General features: G+C 44.4%; 1 protein-coding gene across 1 annotated transcript in view; it reads right to left on the reverse strand.

Moving 5' to 3' along the window:
• MAML1 (mastermind like transcriptional coactivator 1) overlaps nt 1–23,553 on the reverse strand; it is a 46,643-nt gene extending 23,090 nt beyond the window's left edge. The window contains exon 1 of the mRNA XM_082620226.1: nt 22,961–23,553. Within this exon, the coding sequence (XP_082476352.1) occupies nt 22,961–23,287 (327 nt within the window). The 5' untranslated portion in view covers nt 23,288–23,553. The remainder of the gene's footprint in view (nt 1–22,960) is intronic.
• Between the last annotated feature and the right edge of the window lie 323 nt (nt 23,554–23,876).

Consider the following 23,876-nt stretch of genomic DNA (forward strand, 5'->3'; position numbering starts at 1 on the left):
ATAAAAATGTTATTAGGGATAATCAAGCCACTTTACAGATGGGGATATTAAGACTTGGAGAGAGAATGTATGTTGCTGAAGGTTGCACAGCAAAATTAATGGAAGATCTGGACTGCCTGATGTTTCAAAAAAATATGGTCCACACAAGGATGATTCTAGTTAACTGAACCTTAATCACTTGTAAGCGGCATGGTGTTAGATTTTTTTAAAATACACGCTTTCAAATAATATAGACCTCATTTAAAATCCACCTCGGTCACTAATAAGCTATATGATCTTGGGCAATATGCTTTACCTTTTGAAACTCATTTCTTTCATTTATATGCAGGGACTAATAATATCCACTCCACAGACTTGTGAAAAATAAAGTATGTTAGAAAAAAGTTATGGTTAAGTACTTACCTTAAAATTTATGGCTAACTACCAAAAAAATAGAAATACGGTTTTTAGCTTTAGAACCAGCAACAGAAAAAAAGGGATCACAGAAAACACTATCAATCTATCCAAAAGTAGGAAAGAAAAAAGGAAGAATCAAAGAAAGGAGACAATAAATCAACAAGCACTAAAAGAACAGAAATAATTTCAAATATGTCAGTGATTATATAAATGTAAATGCATTAAATTCTCCAATGAAAAGTCAGAGACAAAAAAAAGATAACCATAACACCATTACTGAATGTTTAAAAAAAGAATTGTTGCTACAGTTGGTTTATTCAAATCAGTATCCAACACATTGCATTTGGTTGACATGCTCTTAAGACTTTCAATATGTAACAGTTCTCTCTCCCTTTCTTCCCTTTGTCATTTATTTGTCCAAGACGCTTAGTCACTTGTCCTGTAAAATTTTCCACTTCCATAGTTGGCTGACTGTGGCCCCATGGTGTCCTTTACAAGTTCTATCCTCTGTATTTTCTATAAACTGGCAGTTAGAAGCTCGATCAGATTCAGACTGGGGGGTGGGTGGGGCATAAATACTTATAGGTGATGTGTTGCATGTCATTTTAATAGGACCTTAGCAGATGAGGTCAGATTTGTCTTTTTATAAGCTCTCTATAATGACTGTGTAGTGAACGGATTTCAGGGAGGGAGGCTACAAGCCAGAGTAAACAAGTAGGTAATTGCAGAAATAGTTCATGAAAGAGATGAGGATCTGACCATGGGTATGGGGAAAAAGAGATGATTTCAGATTTAGGGTGGAAGGAAAGTCAGCAGATACTGGAAACCGATTTCACATTGAGGGTGAGGGAGAAAGGAGTTTCTATCTAGCTTGCATACATGGGTAAGATAGAGAACAAAGGAAAAGCAGGGTTTTTTGGGGGTGGGGGGAGGGTTCGTTCAGTTTTAGCCACGAAGAAATGACTGGACCATCCAGGTAATGTCCATGAGGCAGTGAATAATATTGACTATGAGTTCCATGGAAAGACGGTCATCAGCAACACATGCAGCTAAAACCAAGAGCAGATCCATTCACTCACAAAGAGTGAGAAGCCAGCCAAGGGGCAGACGAAGAGTCCATACTGAAGACAGAGCACAAGGGAGAGTGATGGGTTAAATACATCCGAAAAGTACACTGGGTCTGGTCACTAAACGATCACCGATGTTGTTGCCCAGAACAGTTCCAGAAGAATGACTGGAGTAAAAACCCTTGACTTGAGACGTGAGTAAGTAGAGAGAATATGGATTGTTCTCTTCCAAGTTTAGTTTAAAAAGGGAGATATAGAGGACTTCCGTGGTGGCGCAGTGGTTGAGAATCTGCCTGCCAATTCAGGGGACACAGGTTCGAACCCTGGTCCGGGACGATCCCACATGCCGCGGAGCAACTAAGCCCGCGAGCCACGACTACTGAGCCCGCGAGCTGTAACTACTGAACCCAGCGCGCTTAGAGCCCGTGCTCCGCAACAAGAGAAGCCACCACAGTGAGAAGCCCGTGCACCACAACAAAGAGTAGCCCCCACTCGCCGCAATTAGAGAAAGGGTTAAAGGAGGGTTATCTTGGAATGATACATGAGCTCACTTAAAGAACAGCAGATAATTCTTATCGATTAGACTAGATCTCTCTGAAATCCTCTGGAATTCTGTTGTTCTATGAATGCAATCAGGCACAGGAATATGAATATGAAAAATGTATCATAACAACTACCTAAAGCATAAACACCATGATCTTCCTGTTTATGGGGAAATTCTGACTTAATTAGGGACTGTGTATATAAAGGCAATGCTATGCCCTTCCGAAGCCAAGCCCTCCTCCACTTGGGTTCTCTACCCCATTGGGCCTCCTCAAGGTTCTTGCTCATTCATATACCGCCTTTTTCTCTATTTCCCATTCATCTCCCTCTTGACCAGTTCTTCCTCCCCTGAGCACTGACACATGCTCAGTACCTCCCATCTTTTAACTTCCATCCTACTCTCCATACCATTTAGCACAGTGTTAAGAGCACAGCTAGGCTGGGTTTGAATCCTGGTTCCGTTGCTTAACTGCTGTGTACTCACAGAGAAATTGCTAAACATCTACAAAAGCTCTGGCTCCTCATCTAAAAAAAATAAGGGGTGGCGGTGGTAAGAAGAACCACTTCCAGGGGGTGAGGAGGAGCGGCTGTGAGGCGTGTCACTACCACTTATAGAGCAGCTAACATTCTTACCATTCAGCTAATCCTCTTCCTTCGTTTCAGAGCTTCTTCAAAGAGCAGTCTCTACTTTGTCATACTCACCAAAGTGATCTCCTGGTTCTTAAATCCAAGGAACTCGTTTCAAACTGTATCTACTTGACCTTTTTCAGGCACTGAGCTCTGACCTTCTCCAAACGCCTTCCTCCCTTAAGGCCCATGCAACCACACTGGACCTGCTCCTGCTTCCAAGGCCACTCTTTGCAGGCTGCTCCTTCAGTTATGACACCTGCAGGGCATCCGTCCCTCTTCACTGCTGTCACCTCACCAGGCAACCCCGTCCACGGCCTGACAACCTGGCACAGGCACGCACTCAAATATTTACTAAGTGAACATTTCCCAAATCATCACCTTTGGGCCCAGCCCTCTGTCCTGTGCTCTAGACAACTGTAAACTGGTAATCTCCACATGGATATCAGAGAGGATATCCTCCAAACTCAGCTCTTTGCCTTCCTCCCCAAATCCGTTCCTTCCCCTTTCTCCCTGACTCGGTGCATGGCTCAATCCTTGACCTCTTGGATGATCAGGCATTGATTTCTGCTGATTCTACCTTTTTAATCGCTCTCCAGTAAGATCCCTCCACACCACCTCCATCTTAGTTCAACTCCTCATTATTATTATTATTTTTTTAACCTAGATAATTGAAGTAACTTCATGCTGATCTATTCTCACTGTGTTCTAACCCACTCTTTATGATGCTTTCAACATGATCTCTAAAAAACACACATATTTGAACCATTTAAAATTCCTTACTTCCCCACCGCTTACACATGAAGTTCCAATTCCTTAACCTGGCATGTACAGGCCTGTTTGATCTGATCTCAATAAACTCTGTTCAATCCTCTGCTGTTCCTGTGAAGCCTAGACTTAAATGAACTCCTTTCAGGACTGAGAATATACCTCTGGCCTGGTGACCTCCTACTAATCTTTTAAGATTTAGCTCAAACCTCAACTCCTCTAGAGCATTTTTTCCCTGGCCACTTACCCCAAACCTTGTCAAGTTCCTTATTCCATCCCTTAGTGCTCTAACAAACCTTTGTACTTGTATTCCATGACGAGTCATACTGTAAATACTAACTGATCTATTTCTCTGCATCTCCCTCCATCCGTGGAGGGCAAGAGCCCTGCCCTTTTCACCCCCAGTACCAAGTCCAATGCTCAGCGAGTTACAAGCACCCAATGAACATTTCTAGAATTAACCCTCCCACCTTCCCCATCCCTCCCTTTCACAGTCACTCTACGGTTCTTTAGCCCCGTGGATATTTGTCCTTCAGTTTTGTGGGATCTCTGCCCAATAATGGAGGCAGTACCGGTTCACCTAATCCCCGTAACTACCTGTGGGGTGGGCTTACAGGGAATGGAAAGTGAGTGCTGAACCAGGATTTGAACACAGATCTATTGGATTCAAAGTCATTTCCCAAAGTTCAACTTCTGTGATTCCTTCAAATGTACCTCTTTTTCACCCCAAAACTTAATGTCTTTACTTGTCAACTCTCTTCTTTCCCTCTTCTCTGAGAGGGAAACAGCTCTCCTTGCAAAGATGAACTCCCTTCAGCTGCACTTCTTGTTCCCTCTGGACCTGCCTCATCTGAGACTTTTCCCCTTCAAATTCTTCCCCTCCCCACCTCAAAAAATAACTTCAACCTGTTCTGTTCGAGAGCAGTGGTTCTCAAAGTGTAGTCCCAGACCAGGAGCATCAGCATCACCTGGGAACCTATTAGAAATGCAAATTCTCAGGCATCAACTTGGGTTAATGAGACCCACTGAGTGAGAAACTTGGGATTGGGCCAAGGAAACCGTTTTAAAAAGCCCTCCAGGCGTAGTGACATCAAAAATAAACAGGTGAAGCTAATTTTAATAATTTATTTAACCCAATATATTCCACTTCAAATGTAATATTAAAAAAAGATTTTGCATTCTTTTTTGGTACTCAGTTTCAAAATCCAGTACGTATTTTACACTTTTGGCACAATTCAATCTGGACTAGACACACTTCAAGCACTTAACAGCCCTCCGTGGCTGGTGACTACAGTACTGGACAACGCAGCTCTAGAAATTAGCTTTGAACCTAAGTTTTCAGGACAGCACTAAGACGGAAGGGAGCACCCCTAAACCTGCTGCCTGCTTCTGGCAGCAGGCTCCTCACTGCACACAAGGCTCCTGGTCACAGCCTGCCCTCCTGTGTCAGGAAAGCTGAACTTCAACATACCAGGACCCTTTGTGCCTCTGCATGGGCAGCTTCCTGGCTGGGAAGCCTCAACCTTGCCCCTTCTCACTTTCTCCCAAACTGCTTCTCATGATCTCATTCAGGGTATTCAACCAAAATCTACTTAGAGCTCATCAAGCCAGCAACTGTCTGGGCCTTGGGGATATAGCAGGGAAGGAAACAGACAAATCCCTTGCTCTCCTGGAGCCTACATTCCTATCAACTTGTGCTCCCAAGGAAATAAAGCACAGAAAGGGAGTTTGTGGGGGCTTATGATTTTTAAAATGTGCTCAGTAAAGGCCTGAGTGTGAGAAGCTTGAGCCAAAATCTGTGAGAGATGAGTAAGAGGTGCCATCTCTGGAAGAGGGTCCAGGCCTAGGGAACAGTGATACAGAGGCCGAGTGGGAGCGTGCCTAGTGGTGGTGGTGATGGGGAGCCTGAAGTGATGGTGCCAGAGGGGATCCAGGGGGAGGAGAGCGAGCGAGAGAAGGCAGGAAGGATAGGAGTACCAGACTGCACAGGGTCTGTGGGCCCTGGTTAAGGGTTGGTTTTATCCTCAGGTGAGATGGAAAACCTGTGGCAGGGTCCAGCAGGGGAACAAGATCATTCTGGCTGCTGGGCAGAGACCAGATCATAGGAAGATTAGGGAAAACAGGAAGACTGATTAGGAGGCAATAATCCAGGTAAAAGAACCAATGGCTTAGACTGGGGTGGTAGTAGCAGAGGTGGTGAGATGTGGCCAATTTGTTTTATTTTTATTTTTTTTTTCCGGTACGCGGGCCTCTCACCGCCATGGCCTCTCCCGTTGCGGAGCACAGGCTCCGGACGCGCAGGCTCAGCGGCCATGGCTCACGGGCCCAGCCGCTCCGCGGCACGCGGGATCCTCCCGGACCGGGGCACGAACCCGCGTCCCCTGCATCGGCAGGCCGAGTCTCAACCACTGTGCCACCTGGGAAGCCCGCCAATTCTGAATGTATGCTGAAGGTGGAACTGTTGAGGTTTGCTGATAGGGTTTTGCCCAAGGGTCTCTGGGAAAAGAGTGTCCCTGGCAGGCTTGTGTGTGGCTAGAGCACAGTGAGTGATGACAGGTGGCAGCAGAGGTCAGGTTCACTGGTGCTATTCTGATGGACTCTCAGGCTGGCAGTGGGGAGAGGCCATGGGTGTGTGGCGATAAGGATGGAGGTGAGCAGGCAGAGAAGTGGACGTGCCAGGAGCACAGGGAGTTGTGTGGGCACCCCCCTGCACTCAACAGTAAAGAGCACCTAGCGCCCACCTTCCAGTCTTCCTCAATTCCCAGAGGCGACTGCAGAGTTTGCCACTGGCTTTTCATGCCACCCTCTAATGTGGCACATGTAACACAGCACAGTGATGTCCAGTCCAATCCCGCATCTGTCTCTGTCAGCTCCAAAGGCAGGGTCACTCCCTCATTCACCTCTGTCTTTTCAGCACCAGAACGGGACCTGACTCATTAACACCACTCAGTAAACAGACCCCTAAATTCTGTTCGTTGGGATTGGCTAGTTTGCCAAACCAGCTCATACCTGATTTGATGAAAAGAGGTAGGTAGGAGATCAAAAACAAACATTTAAAAAGAAACCTCCTAAACCAGTAAGAGCTACCATTTATTAGGCATATATTCTGTGCTAGGCAGAGCAACTCTGCAAAGCAGGTATTATCACCATTTCACAGGGAAGGGAACTAAGGCTTGGAGAGGGTAAAGAGAGCAAAGAGGAAGAAGATCAGCAGTAATTGTAGCTCAGAAGCAGTATCAGAGTGTGTGTGTGGAGTGAACATGGGAGTGATAGCTGCTCACATCTTTTTTTAAAATTAATTAATTTGTTTGTTTGTTTTTGGCTGCATTGGGTCTTCATTGCTGTGCGCGGGCTTTCTCTAGTTGCGGCGAGCGGGGGCTACTCTTCGTTGTGGTGCGCAGGCTTCTCATTGTGGTGGCTTCTCGTTGCAGAGCATGGGCTCTAGGTGTGCGGTCTTCAGTAGTTGTGGCAGGTGGGCTCAGCAGTTGTGGCTCGCTGGCTGTAGAGCGCAGGCTCAGTAGCTGTAGTGCACGGGCTTAGTTGTTCCGCGGCATGTGGGATCTTCCCAGAGCAGGGCTCAAACCCGTGTCCCCTGCATTGGCAGGCGGATTCTTTTTTTAAATTAAATTAAATTAAATTATTTGTTTGTTTGCTTGTTTGTTTATTTTTGGCTGTGTTGGGTCTTCGTTTCTGTGCGTGGGCTTTCTCTAGTTGCGGCGAGCGGGGGCCACTCTTCATTGCGGTGTGCGGGCCTCTCACTGTCGCGGCCTCTCTTGTTGCTGAGCACAAGCTCCAGACGCTCAGGCTCAGAAGTTGTGGCTCATGGGCCTAGCTGCTCCGCGGCATGTGGGATCGTCCCAGACCAGGGCTCGAACCCGTGTCCCCTGCATTGGCAGGCGGACTCTCAACCACTGCGCTACCAGGGAAGCCTGCCTGCTCACATCTTAATAATCCTTGAAGGCACAATACAGAACACTGGGGAACATGAGCTGCAAACATCCACCTGCAGCTTCATAACTCCCAGACATGGCTCACTGACTACCATACTAGAGGCTGGTACCATACACTACACAGAACGCACAAATTCTTAACTCTCCACATAATGACTTAAACAGACGGCACACGTGTGCTCAAGCTGTACAACACAATCCAACTAATGACACAGATTGTAGACTTTCTAATAAAAATGTTTAGGACAAAAGTGTAAAAAGGTTATATTCTTTTCGCTTATTTCTTTGGTTTTCCATGCATTTGTCAACCCCTGAGTCTATGCCAGTGTTCTAGATGTCTCTCGAGATGTGCATTCACATAAGACATTGTCTCTTCATCTTCTGGCGGAGTCTGTCCAGGAGTCCTCTGACAAGCTCTTGTGTGGACTGGCTACTGTCATCCTAAGGTCCCTCTTATCTCATATCTTCTTCCTTCTTGGTTCATTCCTTTGTTTTACGAAACACACTCTCCCAAAGTTTCCTAAGAAAAAGCATGTAGATTAATTTTTCACATGTCTGAAAATGTCTTCCTTCTACACATGCCCTTGACTCGTATCTTGTCTGGATAGGTAAGTCCAGCGTGGAGATCATTCTTCAGAATTTGGAAGGAACTGCACCACTGTCTTTTAGCTCCCTGTGTTGCTGTTGAGAAATTCTAAGTCATTCAATTTCTTAACATTTGTTCATCAACCTGACTGGGCCATGGGGTGCCCAGATATTTGGTCAAACATTATTGTGGGTGTGGCTATGAAGGTGCTTCTGGATGAAATTAATACTTGCATCAGTAAACCGAGTAAAGCAGATTGCCCTCCTGATTTGGATGGATCCAATCAAGTGGGATCCTGAACAGAATAAAAAGGCTAAGCAAGAAGGAACTCCTCCTGCCTGATTGCCTTGAGTTGAGACATCGTTTTTTTTTCCTGCCTGTGAACTCAAACTGGAACACTGGCTCTTGATGGGGTCTGGAGCATGCCAACATTCCGACTATGGAACTACATAGCATTGGTTCTCCTGGGTCTCCAGCTTGCCAACTGCAGATCTTGGGACTTGTCAGCCTCTGTCACTGTGTGAGCCAGTTCATTACAATAAAACCAATCAATACTCCCCACCACTCCATACATATATGTCTCCTAAGGGTTCTGTTTCTCTGGAGAACACGACTAATATAATAAAGTATGCAAGGCTTTTATGATTTGACATGTTTACATCTCCAGGATTTTTGCTCAGTACATCCTTCTCGTATTTTTCCTTTGCAATTAAAACCTTTTTGTTGTGAAAGGTATCACACGTACACGCATACATCAAGAGTAACAATACAATGCACACTGTGCATCGACTGCTCAACTTAAGACACAACAGTACCAGCACTTTAGAACGCTGGCACTCAGAGTATGGTCCCAGGACAGAACTAGCATCGCCTGGAAGGTTTAAAGACTGCCGGATCTCAGCCTCCCCCTGCTCTGGCTTAGAATCTGCATTTTAACAGGGTCGCCAAGTGACTCACATGCACATTAGTCTGAGAAGCTCTCCTTAGAAGCCCCTGTATCCCTTCTCTTCAACCCCTGACACAGATATCTAATATCTTGATTTTGTGTTAATTGCTTTTAATTATAGTTCTACCACTCTCATTTAATCTATCCCCAAACAGCATACCATCTAGTCTTGAAAAGGGAGGGCGAGCAAACACCAGCCATGCCAGGAGCAGGCAGCACTGATCTCACTGGACAGAGGCTCCAGAAGGAGGTAAGCAGAGCAGTCTTGGGTTATGGTCTGACTTCTGCTTCTATGGAAGTTGACAAAGTCCCCTCTGAGGAAGTTGCAAGCGAGGTCATGAGTAAGTCTTGGGAAACACAGGTTTCTCCACAGTTGGGCGCATGGCAAGACATGCAGCATGTAGACCAGGCGCTGGACATGCAGCAGAAGTCTGGTCAGTGAGAGTGGTCTGCTCTGTACTTCTGCTTCTGAGCCCAACGTGGCCTACCTCCCACTCTCAGGGAAAAGCTGAAAACTTCCATGAGTGTCCTTGGCAAAGCATGAAAGGAGAGACATGATCAATACAAGCCATCCTGGTATCACTTATCATCCTCCTCCAAGTGAACCCTTGTCATTTTTTTTTTGTTGGGTCTCCTGTTTTCTGTATCTAATGTCTTACTCTTTCTTGATTGATTCTTTCAATATGGACGGAGTATTTCTTGCAGTAGCTTCTTAAAAAGGGTGACAGTTAAAAAATTTTTAATCCTTAATTTCTGAAAATGACTTTATTCTATACTCATTCTTGTTGTATACTTTGCCTAGGTATAGAATTCTAGGTTGGTAATCATTTTACTTCAGAATTTCAGCATTGTACTGTTGTCTTCTTGATTCCTATGGTGCTGCCAAGAAGTCCAAAGATACTCTGATTCTTGATATATGACCTAGTACCCTACCCTCCCCATGATGGAAGTTTGTATCTCTTCTTTAAACTGAATGTTCAGAATTTATAACTGGCGTGGGTCTATTTTCTTCCCCAGTGCTGGGCACAGTGTGCCCTTTTAATCTGGCAACTCATACCCTTAAATTCTCAAATTATTATTATTTTTTAAATATTTTATTTATTTATTTTCCTTATTTTTTTGGCTGCGTCATGTCTTAGTTGCGGCACATGAGATCTTCGTTGAGGCACGTGGGATCTTTTGTTACGGTGCGCAGGTTCTTCATTGCAGCGCTCGGCTTTCTCTCTAGTTGCGACGCTCAGGTTACTTTCTAGCTGTGGTGTGCAGGTTTTCTCACTCTAGTTGTGACATGCAGGCTCGTGGGCGCATGGACTCTGTAGTTGTGGTGTGCAGGCTCCAGAGCACGTGGGCTCTGTAGTTTGCAGCATTCAGGCTCTCTCGTTGAGGCACGCAAGCTCAATGTTGTGGCGTGCGGGCTTAGTTGCCCCACAGCATATGGGACCTTAGTTCCCCGACCAGGGATGGAACCCACGTCCCCTGCATTGGAAGGTGGATTCTTTACCACTGGACAACCAGGGAAGTCCCTCAAATTATTTTTTAAATCATTTCTTTCTTCTAGTAACTTCTATTTTTCAGATGTTCAACCTCCTACACTGGTCCTCTAATTTTCTTCTCTATTTTCGGCTTTGTCTTTTTTTTCTTTACTTTTTGGGAAAATTACTCATATTTCATATGTATAGTTCACACATATATTTCATATTTTTATAATATTTCCAAGATTTTGTTTTCTGAATTAAAAAATTATTGTTTCATAAATACAATATATACTCTTATCCCTCTCATTAATGTCTCATTGGCCAAAGCAAGTCATATATCCAAGCTCCAAATCAAGGAATGGGGATGTATACTCTGCCTGCTCTGAAACTAGGGCAAGGGTGTAGGTGTATAATATGACCCAAAGAGTGAAGAACTGAGACCAAACATTTAACCTACCTCCACACAACTAAGGGATATGACTATTCCCATGAATAACAGTGACTCATTTTAGCAGTGATAAGGGATGAAAGTCAGGGGAGAGGTGGAAAAGGGAGGGCATCAGTAGGCAAGAAGATATGTAGTTAAAAAGTGCCCCAAGTACAGTAGTTCCCCCTTATCCATGGGGTTGCACCCCCAGTGGACGCCTGAAACCGGGGACAGTACTGAAATCTATACATTTCACTTAAAGGAAGCACTTTACACTTTCTCTTTGGCCTCTCTCAAGTTCCAGCATCACCACTCTTGTGTTTTGGGGCCATGATTAAGTAAAATGAGGGTTAGATGCACTTAAATACCGTGACTATCAATCTGATAACCCAGATGGCTACTAAGTGACTGAAGGGTGTATAGGGTATACAGCGTCAATATGCTAGCCAAAGGGATGACTCATGTCCCCAGGGGGACAGAGCGCAAGATTTCATCACACTACTCAGAATGGCACCTCAGTTAAAACTTATGAATTATTTCTAAAATCTTCCACTTAATATTTTCGGACAATGGTTGACCTCAGGTAACTGGAACAGTGGAAAGCAAAACTGCAGGTAAGTGGGGACCGCTCTAATTCTGATATACATGACACTCTGCCACAGAGTATCTTTTTTAAAATAAATTTATTTATTTGTTTGTTTTTTTGGCTGTGTTGGGTCTTCATTGCTGTGCACGGGCTTTCTCTAGTTGTGGCCAGTGGGGGCTACTCTTTGTTGTGGTGCACAGGCTTCTCATTGTGGTGGCTTCTCTTGTTGTGGAGCACGGGCTCCAGGCGCACAGGCTTCAGTAGTTGTGGCACATATGCTCAGTATTTGTGGCTCACGGGCTCTTGAGCTCAGGTTTAGTAGTTGTGGCGCATGGGCTTAGTTGCTCCATGGCATGTGGGATCTTCCCAGACCAGGGCTCAAACCCGTGTCCCCTGCACTGGCAGGGGAATTCTTTTTTTTTTTTTTTTTTTTTTTTTTTTGCGGTACGCGGGCCTCTCACTGTTGTGACCTCTCCCGTTGCGGAGCGCAGGCTCCGGATGCGCAGGCTCAGCGGCCATGGCTCACGGGCCCAGCCGCTCCGTGGCATGTGGGATCTTCCCAGACCGGGGCACGAACCCGTGTCCCCTGCATCGGCAGGCGGACTCTCAACCACTGCGCCACCAGGGAAGCCCAAGGCAGGGGAATTCTTAACCAATGCGCCTCTAGGGATGTCCCGATATGCCTTTATTAAGAAGCCCTTATTAGGGACTTCCCTGGTGGTCAAGTGGTTAAGACTCTGTGCTTCCAATGCAGGGGGCACTGGTTCGATCCCTGGTCGTGGAACTAAGATCCCACATGCCAGCAAGGTGTGGCCAATAAATAAATAACTAAAGCCCTTATAATTGCTAAAAATTTTCCGAGCATATGGTTTGGAAAATCATAGTTTTGGGCTTGTAATTAATTTTTTAAAAATTGTGGTCACAAATGAACCTATCTATGAAACAGAAGTAGAATCAGGAACATAGGGAATAGATTGGTGGTTGCCAAGGGGTTGCGGGGAGAGGGTTGGATGGGGAGTTTGCGATTAGCAGATGCAAACTGGTATATATACTGGGAACGATATTCTGTATCCTGTGATAAACCATAATGAAAAGGAATATGAAAAAGAATGTATATATCTCTGTACAACTGAGTCACTGTGCTGTACAGCAATAAGTAACACAACACTAATTCAACTATACTTCAAAAATAATTTGTGGTCAAAAACCATATCATAAAAGTTACCATCTTTTTTATATGTACAGTACAGTAGTGTTAACTATATGCACACTGCTGTGCAACCAATCTCTAGAACTTTTCATCTGGCAAAACTGAAACTCTACGTCCACTGAACAACTCCCACTCTCCCCTTCCCTCCAGCCCCTGGCAACGACCATTCTACTTTGTGTTTCTAAGAGTTTCACTATTTTAGATATCTCAGATAAGTGGAATCATGCAGTATTCCGCTTTCTGCAGTTGGCTTATTTCATTTAGCATAATGTCCTCAAGGTTCATCTATGTTTCAACATACGACAAGATTTCCTTCCTTTTGAAGGCTTAATAATAGTCCACTGTATGTATACACCACATTTTCTTCATCCATTCTTATCTGTCGATGGAAACTCAGATTGCTTCCACCTCTTGGCTATTATGAACAAGGCTGCAATGAACATGGCAGTACAAATCAGGGCCTACTGTCTTACCTCTGTCAACTCCACCTCTGAAATGATCCCAGCCTAAAAACATACAGCTTCTGACTCCCAATTCAGAGCTCCTTCCACAATATCATTCACATTCGTTCAACAGATGCTTGCTGACTGCCAAATATGTGGGAGGTCTGGTGCTAAACTACTGGTCTTGCTCTCAGATTGCTCATAATCTAATGGAGAGCGGCAAACATGCTAATTAAAGCTCAGTGTGGTTGTTCTGGCATAGGTTTAAGTACCTAGCCTGGCTAGAGGAGGGACTTAGGAAAGAGGTCCTAGAGGAGATGGCACATGAGCAGAGTTCTGAATGGTGAGCAGGTGTCAGGCATTATGAGACTAGGGAAGGGCATATGTGTAAAGACATCTAGAGAAATTAGGCCATTTTCAAAGAACTGCATTCAAAGTATTTTAGGGACCTTGGAGTGTTGCATATGGGTTTCATTCCCATGGTGCCAGATGCCACCCCAATGACATGCTGCTCCAAATGTTCACCGTATACCACAGTCTCTTCTGTTGCTCTGCTAGGCACAACAGTTCTTCACTGACTTGAGCACTTAAATTGCCAAAGTCTGGCCTGCGAGTTGGGATGCTTTGAATTAAGGCAGCAGGAGTGGTGGTATTTTTCATTTAAAGACATCATTCCTCCATCCTCAACTAACCAAATAACGTATAGCTCTTCAAATGAATGCTTCATATGAATAAAATACATGCAGGCAATGCACAGTATTTGATGCAGGCAACAAACTCATGACAAGGCTCCATGCTCTTGAACTCTCCCTTAGAATTCAGAAGTGAGATGGTACTCACGGGGTTGTATAGTATTATTTGTATTTGAAAAATGAAGTCAAACTTTTTCTGACAAAAAGCTGATTAACTTGAAAACGGAGACTGAGTTTGCCAATTAGGTAGACATTTTTCATACATTAAACAAGCTACAGTCACAGCTCTAAGGTTTTGATGAAAATATATCTAAAGCAAATAAAAATATTTTATCAAAAAATACTGTATTGGCAAAGGTGTATTGAAATGAAGAGTATTTTGATTTTCCCAACCAATTTTGAGTATATTAGGTTAAACAAGGTGCTTCTAAGTGAAAGAATAACAGGTATAATCAACAATCAATTGATAAGATTTGGTAAAGCCTTTGTGTTTCATTTCTCCGTAACTGAGAAAGTGAATGACTGATGACTAGATTATCCTTTTGCAAGTCAGATGGTTTCTAATTCTCTGCTTTCATTAAAGTTGAAAGTGTACCAAACCAAGCTGTCGTTTAATTGGTAAATTAATTTTGATGATACATACCACTGTATGATTTTTGGCATACCAACTCAAATTTGAAAAACCTGATTAACGTTGTATAATTAAATTTTTTCCTTTCTTTTATACTTATGTGAACAAGGATTACTGGAACTTAAATGTATAAAAACAAACAAAAAATAGGAAAAGAATTAAGAACTGTCATTTTGTCAACAAGTAATATTCATCCACAATTATGTGAACAAATTGAGGTGGGAAAAGCCTCATCCATCTCATTAAGGGAGGCATGTATAGTAAACCTGTACTTTTTTTGCTTACTTATTTATAAAAATTTATAATGCGCTTGTTATTTGTTGTATACTAATTTACTGTAATTCCACTTACTGAAATAAGAAATATATATAACACACAGAACCTATAAATGCTACATACATTCTTTTGTATAAATCGACTTTTTTGTTGGCCATGCTGTGTGGCTTGTGGGAACCTAGTTCCATGACCAGGGATCAAACCCGGGCCCTCAGCAGTGAAAGTGTGGAGTCCCAACCACTGGACTGCCAGGGAATTCCCTATAAATCAACTTTGAAAAGAGCAAAAAGGGAATTTACTGTGTAGTAATAACCTATAAGAGAAAAGAATCTGAAAAAGGATATATATGTGTGTAGGGCTGAATCACTTTGCTGTGTGCCTGAAACTAGCACAGCATTGTAAATCAACTATACTCCAATTAACAAAAAGAAAGAAAGAAAGAAAGGAAAGGAAAAAGAAATGCAAGTTCCAAGAAAAAGGAATGATTTAACATTTCTATTAGGACTTCCCTGGTGGCACAATGGTTAAGAATCTGCCTGCCAATGCAGGGGACATGAGTTCGAGCCCTGGTCCAGGAAGATCCCACATGCCACGGAGCAACTAAGCCCGTGCGCCACAACTACTGAGCCCACGTGCCACAACTAGTGAAGCCTGCACGCCTAGAGCCCGTGCTCCGCAACAAGAGAAGCCACTGAAATGAGAAGCCCGCGCACCACAACGAAGAGTAGCCCCCGCTCACTGCAGCTAGAGAAAGCCTGCGCACGCAGCAACGAAGACCCAACGCAGCCAAAAATAATAAATTTAAAAAATAGGGACTTCCAAAAAAAAAAAAAAAATAGGGACTTCCCTGGTGGCGCAGTGGTTAAGAAACCTCCTGCCAATGCAGGGAACATGGGTTCGAGCCCTGGTCTGGGAAGATCCCACATGCCGCGGAGCAACCAAGCCCATGCGCCACAACTACTGAGCCTGTGCTCTAGAACCCGCGAGCCACAACTACTGAGCCCGCGTGCCACAACTACTGAGCCCACGCGCCTAGAGCCACTGCTCTGCAACAAGAGAAGCCACCGCAATGAGAAGCCCACGCACCGCAACAAAGAGTAGCCCCCGCTCGCCACAACTAGAAAAAGGCCCGCGCGCAGTAAAATAAATAAATTAATTAATAAAAAAATAATAAATAAACCTTCTTAAAATAAATAAAATTTCTGTTAAAGAAAAGCATTATTTAAATGGTTGATGAGAGCATATCACTAAGGTACTCAGATTCTACTGGCGACATTTTAAAAAATGATATAACCATTTTATTTTAAATGCTAAAATTTATAATTCTCTGGAAGTTATATCCTCTGCAACTATAAACAGCATTTTTGCCCTTTTTCTTTTCTCTTTTTAAAATAGTCGATTCACATTAAACATATGTAGCACTTATGTGTTACATAAATTTCTTATTTCATATATTTCACTTAATAAATTGTTACAGTAATTTAATATACAATTGATTAACATAACCAATGCATTATAATTTTTCATAAGCTTAAAAACTTAGGATGAAAAGTTCAAAATGTCAACATAAAAATGTGTGAGGCGGGATTCACAATGTCCCAAAATTATTTAGTCCAAACACCCAGTATCAAACATAAAGCTTTTCGTGATATGACTCCTACCTTTCCAGTTTTATCTTCCAGTCTCTCTGGCACTTTAAGCCTTAAATTCAAAGATTTACTCACTGTCATAATTTTGTGCTTTTGCTTAGTTTTCCAAAGGAATCAAAATCCTATTAGATGCCCCCTGATAAGAGCTCAAGTCTGCATGCATATTAGCCTATTAAATGTTTGGAAATGTCCTAAATAAAGGAAACTTATATTTGTTTATCCCAGTGTCACCCAAATTTGCTCAACTCTAGAACTCTTTTAACAGCCCATGAAATTAGCGTTTCATGTAACACCCTTTGGGAAAACATTTGGCAAAATATTAAGACCCATTTTAAAAGTCAAGTCTTTAAAGCTTTCTAAACTTCACCCAAGGGGCATCCCTTTCCTAGTATTCCCACAGGCTTTTCAGCCCTCAACAGGGCTTTGCAATGAACTGTTTACCATCTACTCCCCAACAGACTGCATGACACACAGGTCTGGCACCACCACAATTTCTGGCTCCCAGCAGGAGCTCAATGTTGGTTGAACAAATAACCAACTTAAAGACGGAAATAGAGACTTCCCTGGCGGTCCAAGTGGTTAAGACTCTGCTCTCCCAATGCAGGGGGCACTGGTTCAATCCCTGGTCGGGGAACTAAGATTCCGCATGCTGCAGAGCGTGGCCAAAACAACAACGACGACGACAAAACGCCACAAAACCCAAAAAAACAGGAAATGAAGAAAAGGAGTGGATAATTCCCAAGTTTCTACTTTGGATGACTGGACTTGGGGAAATACTCTGAAGAAACATAAGACTGGCAAGAAAAGGGGAGAGTCCCTTTTGGACATGTGGGAAATCAAAGTGGAAATGTTCAGTAGACAGCTGAATCTGAACCTTGGTAGAGATATCTGGAGAATCTCATTATTATAGGTGATAGACGAAGCCATGAAAGAATCAATGACAGGGACTTCCCTGGCTGTCCAGTGGTTAAGAATCCGCCTTCCAATGCAGGGGATGTGGGTTCGATCACTGGTCGGGGAACTAAGATCCCATATGTCGCGGGGCAACTAAGCCCGCAAGCCACAACTAGAGAGCCCACTGCCACAACTACTGAGCCTGGGCGCCCGGGAGTCCACACACCACAACTAGAGAGAAGCCTGTGCACTTCAACGAAGAACCTGAGCGCCACAATCTTAAGATCCCGCATGCCGCAACGAATATCCCACGTGCCACAACTAAGACCCGACGCAGCCAAATAAATAAATATTAAAAAAAAAAATCAATGACATTAACCCAGGAAAAGAAAACTGAGTGAAAAAAGTAGAGAATATAGTTGGTTGGGGACCATGAATGTTTAAAAAGTGTGCAAAGAAAGTTTCTCAAGCGAAAAAGATTGGAATTCCCTTCAACTCCTCCCGTTTGCCCCCACCCAACCCATTTAGTCCATCAGCAGCCTCTGTCACCTCTGCCTTCAGAAGCTGTCCAGAATCCATCTCCTCCTCTCCATCTGCACTACTACCACGAGCCCCAGCCCAGACATTGCAAAAGCTTTAACTGCATCCACTCTTGCCCAGACCAATCCCAGACATCCTCCATCTAGCACCAGAATGGCCTTTAAAAAATGTTACATCATGTGATGTTTCTGCTTAAAATCCTGCTATTGCTTCTCACTGCACCTGATCTGATCCTTGCTTACTCATACCGGCTGCATACCTGCTGCTCTGGCCACACTGACCTCCTTTCTGTCTTCATGCAAGCTCAGAAGGTTCCTGCCTCCGAGACTTTGTGCTGGTGCTTCTAACTGGAATGTTCTTTTCTGAAACTTTCAGCTGATTCATAATCTCCTGTCATTCAGGCCAAATTAAGACAAAGCTGCTACTACCATATCTAAAGCTGCTGCTACAAATCACTCAGTATCACATAACTCTTTAAATTTTTTCTTAGCATTTATTATAACTTAAAATTAATTTTAAAAATTATTGATCTCTCTCCATAAGAGCAGAGTTTCAATCTGTCTTGTTCACCGCTGTATCCCCAGCAAGTAAAATGTGCTCTGGCCCACAGTAGGCACTCAAATATTTGTTGCATGAATTAATAAGGGAAAGCAGGAAGGAGACAGAAAAAAAGTCAGAAAGCTGGAAAGAAAATCAGAAGAGAGTAGAAGCTAAGAGAAGAGTCTGAGGAAGGAGGAAGTCAAAAAGAATGATGACTAAGAAGCCACTGAATTTGGTAATTCCATCTTTGGTGTCCTTTAAGGGGGCAGCTTCGGAAAAGTAGAAGAGGTGGAAGGCAGATTACAACGGGGCAATGAGTAAATGGGAAGTGCGGTGGAAAGCGCAAAGGGAAGGAAGGAGATGGAATACTATTTTGAGGGTGAGAAAAGACAAAAGAAAGGAGACTATGTGCTCCTGTTTCAAGCTAAAGGGAAGGACCCAGTGGGAAAGGGGATACTGAAGATAAAAAAGGAAAGATGGTACTATGACAAGGTCGCAAATGTTACAGGAAGAAATGGGATCCTAAAGCCACATTAGTCATCTTTTCTCTAAAATTATCCCACATGATTATAGAACAATGTCTGTTTTATGTTTAGAAATATCTACTCCCTGAAAATAATTTGTTATTTACATAATTCCTACACAAGTTCGGTCTACAAAATCATTACTAAAATTTCGCACATCTTTTTTTAACTCTTAGAAGGTACACACTGGGTGTTTGGGGTAGAGAGCCACGTGTGCAGTGTTCTCACAGGTGGTTCAGGGAACAAAAGTTTTAGGGAGAAAGAGAAGAGAGAAAGAGGTATGTATGCAAATGATAAAGCAAATGGGGCATGATGATGACAATGGGTAGAATCTAAGAGGAGGGTATGCAGATGTTCTTTGTACTATTTCTGTAGTTATGTACAGATAAAAGTTAAAAAGAGGGAGAAGAAAGAAAAAGGAAAGAAGAGAGAAAGGAAGGAAATTACAGATTAACATTTCTCATGAACTTAAATGCAAAAAACCCTCAACAAAATATGAATATTTTGAATCTAGAGATGTATAAAAAGAGTTCTTAAACATAACACCAACACACAATTAGGAAAATAAATGATTATAAACTGGATTTTATCAAAATTAAATTTTTCTGTCCTGTTAAAGATCTTCTTAAAAGGATAAAAAGAAAAAGAAAAAAAAAAGAGAGAGAGACAGAGAGAGAGAAATACTGCATGCCTAAACTAAGCAGGAAAGGCAACTTCCATGAATGGTTGGCATGCAACCGTCAAATTTCTTGGTAGACTATCACAACGACTTAAGGAGTAAGCAGCAAAAGCGTGACAACAGTGGATAAGGGGATGTGGCATAAACCTTTATAAGATTTTACTAAAAGAGGGATTTCCCTGGTGGTCCAGTGGCTGAGGCTCTGCACTCCCAATTCAGGGGTCCCGGGTTCGAGCCCTGGTCACGGAACTAGATCCCACATGCATGTCTCAACTAAGAAGTCCATGTGCCATGGCGAGGATCCCGTGTGCTGCAACTAAGACCCAGTGCAGCCAAAATAAATAAATATTTTTAAAAAAATTTTTACTAAAAGAAAATGTTCAAGCTATTGTAGAAGACTATTTTCATGACAGAATGAATGTATAAAGTGAATGGATAATTCTCTATTATCTGGCATCCCTAATACAAAGAAGTCAATCTGGACTTCCCTAGTGGCGCAGTGGTTAAGAATCCGCCTGCCAATGCAGGGGACACGGGTTCGATCCCTGGTCCAGGAAGATCCCACATGCCGCAGAGCAACTAAGCCTGTGTGCCACAACTACTGAGCCTGCGCGCCACAACTACTGAGCCCACGTGCCACAACTACTAAAGCCCACATGCCTAGAACCCGTGCTCCGCAACAAGAGAAGCCACTGCAGTGAGAAGCCTGCACACCGCAATGAAGAGTAGTCCCCACTCGCCGCAACTAGAGAAAGCCCCCGTGCAGCAATGATGACCCAACACAGCCAAAAATAAATTAATTAAATAAATAAATTTTTTAAAAAAGTCAATCCTGTGATTAGAAAACTACTATTTGGTTTTTAATGAGCACACACAGTATGAAGAAAACCTAATAAGGTAATTCCTTGACAATCAGAGTAGAAAAAAGTCTGAAGCACTGTTTCTTATCCATCTCTAACAGCATCTACAGTAGGAAGGTAGTGGTCAAGGTTTTGTTGTGGTGGAATATCCTAAGAAGGGGAATAACACAAGCAGAAGGTGTACTCTACTAGTAATTTGACTTGATCCCTTTTCACTTGTACACATGGTTTACCGATGGTGAATTTGCTATGAAACGACTGCCTAAGAGCACTACAGGACATTTGGAAAAAAATAAGAATATTCCTTATGTAAGGAATATTAATTAGATCAAATACATACACAGAATTGTCAAAAATAACAATGACTAAGAGGCACTATCTCCCCTCCATTTCTCTGGCAAAGCTGTGCTCTCTCTCCAAGCCAAACTCCTACCAAGGCAAGGACTCTCCCCCTCTCTGAACTGAAGGAGCCACGAAAACGGAACAAGCCACTGTGTTCTTAGTGACACTGATCTTCCATTCCTAAAACCCCACTCCAAGGCCAAAGAGCTCACCTAGAATCACTTGGAGACTGAAGTGAAAAGGGTCCCCCTTCCTAGTAAGGAGGCTGAAGAGCAATTCCATTCTAAAGTTTAACTCATGAAATCCATGGGTCAAGGTTTAATGTGATAAGTCATCAACATAACATGGCACACCTAATCACCCAAAAGAATGACTGACAGGCCAGACTCAAGTTCTAACACACTCAGAATTAATTTCTCTTCAAACAGCATGTACAATTTCTCTCTAGTAGTTTAGGACTAAAAATATCATAGGGGATCTAAATTCTTAGTCTCTTTAAACAAATTGAATCACTACTAATATACATTCTAGGGGGTGTTCAAGGTAACTATGTGTGTGTAAAATTGAGATTTTTATGAGCTTTCACTATTTACTTACACGGAATTACCACCCACAACTCTTTTTAAAAATTAATTAATTAATTAATTAATTAATTAATTTTTGGCTGTGTTGGGTCTTGCTGCTGCACGTGGGCTTTCTCTAGTTGCGGTGTGCGGGCTTCTCATTGTGGTGGCTTCTCTTGTTGTGGAGCACTGGCTCTAGACACACAGGCTTCAGTAGTTGTGGCACGTGGGCTCAGTAGTTGTGGCTCGTGGGCTCTAGAGCGCAGGCTCAATAGTTGTGGCACACGGGCTTAGTTGCGCCGCGGCATGTGGGATCTTCCTGGACCAGGGGTCCGACCCGTGTCCCCTGCATTGGCAGGCAGATTCTTAACCACTGCGCCACCAGGGAAGCCCAACCCCACAACTCTTAAAAGTCTTTCCTTTGACTGTGAGCTCCCCCCTCCCTGTCTCCCAGGGCTTACAGTCTGTTTGCAAGAGATGTCCTAAAGTAGTATGTGACACTGTGCTTAAAATAAATAGCACAGACAATACATTTCCTAAATGCTTTGACAAAGGAGATTCTAACTGCTGTGGGGTAGGGTGGAAACTGGTTTTAAAGAGGAAGATGAGATGGACCTGAAGGATGTCAGGATTCTGAAAGGTGATGGGGGAGGGTCCTGCAGGCAGCCTTTCCATTTATGAAATATTTTTCACATCGACACTCATTTCTTTTGAGTCTTATAAAAATCCTAGAGGAAACCAAACACATCCTCAGTTTACAGACAAGAAAAGTGAGGATGAGAAGACTTGACTATGTAAGACTTGATAACAATAAGCAATGAGATGTCCAGCAGCCCAAGCTAGTGTGGGAGAGAATAAGGAAAATAATTCAACCAGAGCACAGAACTGTGACAGACCTAGCATTTAAAGGGTGAAAGAGACCGAACACCTTAACGCTAATTAGGGAAGAGTACTGCAACAGCCCAGGTGAGACCTTAACAAAGGCATGAATTTAAAAACACACAAATTAAATTGGTAACATTTGTTCTAAACTTTAAATTACCAAGCAAACAACAGCAAGGAACCTTATAATCAGTCTCAGGAAGGAAAACCTCTAACCAACAAATTTCCCAAATATCTACTGAGAATCCAAAGGGCATAATAATTTACCAACAAACTCTAATATCATCAGAGGTTTTAAACAGGCTTATAATGAACACTGGCTTTGTCAACAGTATTGCGGGAATCGCAAATTCACAAATTTCAGGGTTGCCTAGATAAAGAATACCTTTGTACACCTCAATGAGCAGTACGTCTTTACTAAGATTTCCAAAGATTCCTGATTTTCCATGCAGAACAGTTTGGTCAACTAAAGGCCGTTTTATTTCCATATTTAAGCCCTGACCCTGCAAAGAGCAAGGACCCAATGAACATCTGCAGAATAAATGAAGCCACTATCACAGGCAACTTTAATGCCAGTCTGTTTCTTCTCAAAATTTCGGAATCCAGTCTGGAAGAAAAACCTTTCACCGACAGCTCGCCAGCCTTCCCACCCGAGACCTTAATGTAAGGTCCTTAGGGTCATGTTTTCCCAAAGTAACGCCACAGTGCCACTTCCCGCAGATGACAACCGCTCAGTCCCTGCCATGTTAGCCTCCCCCGAGCCAGACCAGAGAAGTTGCGGGCACTGGGGAAGTCTCAAAGGGCCCTGGGTGGCGTCAGGGGCAGCATCTCCCGGGAAAGGGCTGCTCCCCGAGCCCTACTCACCGCGACCGGGAGGCCGTGCTCTGGGCCATCGGCGGCGTCGAGGCGGGGGGCCGGGGCGGGCGCCGGGGCCGGGGCCTGAGCTGGGGCCGGGGCGGGCGGCTGCCGGTGCTTGCCGGCGCGCTTGGCCTTGGCCTGGATGCAGCGCTGGTGGAGGGCGAAGGTGTGCTGGCGCTCGAGCTCCAGGCGCTCGGGCGATACGGCCTCATAGCGGGCCTCGCAGGTGCTGTGGTGGCGCCGGCACAGCTCGATGCGCCGGCGGAGGCGCTCCATGACCGCGCTGTGTCGCGGCAGCGCGAACTCCGCCATGGGGCAGGTGGGCAGCACCATGGGCCGCGGGCTGCACGGGCCGGGCCCGAGGAGGGCCTCTCGGGGCCGGCTGGCACGGCAGGCTCCGCTCCCCGCCGGCTGCCCGGCTGCCTCACGGCCACGCCATGGCCCCGCGAGCTGCGGAGCGGGCTCGCGCGCGGCAGGGGTCTTCCTCTGGCCCCGCTCGGCCCAACCCAGGCAGTCGCTCGCTGCCCACCTCAGGCCTCGGCCTGTCCCCGCCGCCCCGGCCCCATTGTTTTCCGCGCCGCCACCGCCGCCGCCATCTTGAAATTGTTTTCAGGGCTCTCGGAAAAGGGCGGGGCTCCGGCAGGCGAAAGCGGCGTCACAGCTGATGAACAGGGACTGCGGCCAATCAGAGAAGGAAGAGCGGGCCGCCCGAGGGGCGGGGCCTAGCACGCAAGAGGCGCGCTGGGGCTGCTCCCGTGCGCAGTTTAAAAGGAACTCTCAAGTGAGGCGGAGGGAAGCAGGTGGGCGGGCTTCAGTCCTCCTCACCCATGTAAGTGACCGACAAGAGCCGGCTCTAAACGCCGCCTCACGCGGACAGGCCCTTCCGGGTCCGCCGCAGAAAGACGGGCAGTCGGCGCGGCGT

This window comes from Mesoplodon mirus, assembly GCF_964341445.2.
Source record: "Mesoplodon mirus genome assembly, chromosome: 5".
Lineage (NCBI taxonomy): Eukaryota > Metazoa > Chordata > Mammalia > Artiodactyla > Ziphiidae > Mesoplodon > Mesoplodon mirus.